Source organism: Physeter macrocephalus, chromosome 1, assembly GCF_002837175.3.
Source record: "Physeter macrocephalus isolate SW-GA chromosome 1, ASM283717v5, whole genome shotgun sequence".
Lineage (NCBI taxonomy): Eukaryota > Metazoa > Chordata > Mammalia > Artiodactyla > Physeteridae > Physeter > Physeter macrocephalus.
The window spans coordinates 64,269,524-64,272,044 of NC_041214.2; the positions used below are offsets into that span (position 1 = coordinate 64,269,524).

Genomic DNA, 2,521 nt, shown 5'->3' on the forward strand with positions numbered 1-2,521 from the left:
GCTCAGATAGCATCCATATACTGCTAAGGCAAAAAAGGAAACGTCAAATGGGATGATTGTTTTGTGTTAGGGAACTCAAGTCTTTTCAAGAAAATTAAAAAAGGATATTGATCAAGTCTGAAATTAAACATTCATGAATTTTCAGGAGACTGCCCTCAGGATCTTCCAACCTTACCTTTTCAACTATATTTTAAAACATAAGAATTCAGAAAATATTTTTTAACAAACAGAGCAATCTTTTACTTCCAATTTCCTAGGTTAGACTGTTCTATCTTATTTGGGGTTTGAGGAGATATACAAAGTGTTTGATTTATCACTGTTTGAGTATATTTTATAACACAACTCAGAAAACGAAGCTGTGCTCAGTTAAAAAGCAAAACAAACTATAGCTCGAAGGATTGAACCAGCAAGGAATTAATATGGGTTTATAATAGCTGTTAATATTAACTGATAACCCATGCTAAAAGACCAGGTAAAACCTTTTAGTGTTTAATCTTACGAAAACCATCTGGTCATCAAAGTAACAAAAAAAATTTTTTTTCCCTAGATACTGAAAGATTTTGGTAAGCCTACCCAAAATAAAACTTTTTCTTTATAATGATATTTGCATGTGCTTAATAAACTATTCCACATGAAAAATAACAGAAAAAACTTTTAAAGCACAACACAAATTCTAATGCACAAGAAAAAAGCTGAGGGGAAAAATTGGAAAAGTTATCAATTTTAACATGGACCTTACTGCCACTAGTCATATCTCCCTTAGTATTGACATGAGGTCTGCAGGTAGGAAAATTCCAACTTAATCGTATTTAAATATGTAAATATTGGTTGTGTCTTCAGGTTTCTAGTCACGTGCTTAATGAAGAAATAACTCTGAAACTGCTTCAACTTCAGGATACTCTTGTTGTAAAGGACGGCACTAAGAACATTAGAATGTACTTGCCATTTAGTGTACCAAAATGAGCTAGACTTTTTGGTTTACTTAATTATAGAGTCTTACCACCCAAAATAGATTCTTGAAGTTAAAAAAATACTTTCTTTGTAATATTTGATGACATTTTTGATCAAAGCCTATAACATCTCTTTAAAAAATAAAACAGTACTTCAAGATGTAGATATAAAATTCTCAAAACTTGTCATTTAAAAAACACTGCTTCCTTCCTGTTTCTGTTCCTGTCAAAAAGCAGGTTATCTTTACACAGTCTCTGTAGCTCCAAGGAATTCCATTTCTACAGCAGCTTTTGGTGCTTTGGTTGAAGCACTCTTCTTTCGGAACTCTGCTGCGATTTCCTCAAAGGACTTTCCTTTGGTTTCTGGAACTTTGAAAAATGTAAACAGAGTAAAGGCCAGGACTACACCAGCAAAGAGGAAAAACACATAAGGTCCACAGAAGTCCTGCACAGAGAATAAACAGAGTTCCAATTAGCAGCTCTTCAACCTTATCTTCTGTTCAGTAAATTTGTACAGTATTAGGCTGCTTACCGCAATGTACTGGAAACACAGAGCTATAATGAAATTGCAGGTCCAGTTGCTGAATGCAGCCATTGCTAAAGCAGCAGGGCGTGGTCCTTGACTAAAAAACTCAGCCACCATGAACCAGGGGATGGGGCCTGGTCCAATTTCAAAAAAACTGACAAAGAGGAAGATGGCTGTCATGCTCACGTAACTCATCCAAGCCAATTTATTCTGAGGAGAAAACAAAAACAAAGCAAAAGTGGAACTGACATTGACTGCTTCTTCCTTTAGCTAGGTAGATTCTCATTGAGTTCAGAGATGACATAGCTCCCTTCTTGATGTGTTTATATTCAATTAAGTATAAAGTTATTCTAGTCGTAGACAAGTTTATTCTAGTCTTAGTCATCCTTAAATCTTTTGTGCTATAGGAAATCCTCTGGATTAGGATTTTCCTTGACTCTTAGTCACTCTTTTCCTGTGAAAGAGGAAAAGCAAGGATCCAGTGACCTTTGCTTCTACTCATACCAAGGTTGCTAGACAGGATGCATGACCTCCTGTAAAGTAGTGGATGCTGGTGCTGGGCTGGAAAGGTCTAGGTACTTGTCCAAGGTCACACAGGCAGCCAAGTGGCAGAGCCAGGATTAGAACCTGGTTGGGCTAATCCCAGAGCTTGTGCTCTACTATTATATACACTGCCTCTCTGGGTAACAAGCACAATTTACCTGCTGATGTTCTATATTTAAACCCCTAAACTAATTCTCTTTTTCTTTACATTTCTCCTTTGTATTATATGCTGTTCCTCTTGCTTTATTTCGTAAGTCAACCTCAAACGTTTAACCTGTAGCTCAGAAGTGCTATCATATGATAACCAAAAATCTCAGTGCAGGCGCCAAACTCACCAGTAGCACAAGTCCCACCGACATGAAGATGGCACAAACAAACATACCACTCATTCCGATTAAAAACAGAGAGCGTCGCCCTGCCTTCTCCACAAGGAATACCTAGGAAAATTTTAAAACATATTGGCTTTATACTTAAATCGTTTTTACTGCCAAAGAGATCTTTT

At 36.6% G+C, this 2,521-nt stretch overlaps 1 protein-coding gene across 2 annotated transcripts in view; it reads right to left on the reverse strand.

Moving 5' to 3' along the window:
• Positions 1-960: 960 nt before the first annotated feature.
• SLC2A2 (solute carrier family 2 member 2) overlaps positions 961-2,521 on the reverse strand; it is a 29,881-nt gene continuing 28,320 nt past the window's right edge. The window contains exons 9-11 of one of the 2 annotated variants that reach the window (XM_007100806.2): positions 2,355-2,456; positions 1,483-1,686; positions 961-1,395 (exon numbers count right to left, since the gene is read on the reverse strand). In XM_007100806.2, coding sequence (XP_007100868.1) covers positions 1,195-1,395; positions 1,483-1,686; positions 2,355-2,456 — 507 coding nt within the window. In that variant the 3' untranslated portion in view covers positions 961-1,194. The remainder of the gene's footprint in view (positions 1,396-1,482; positions 1,687-2,354; positions 2,457-2,521) is intronic. The other variant, XM_007100807.1, reaches the window with a different exon arrangement.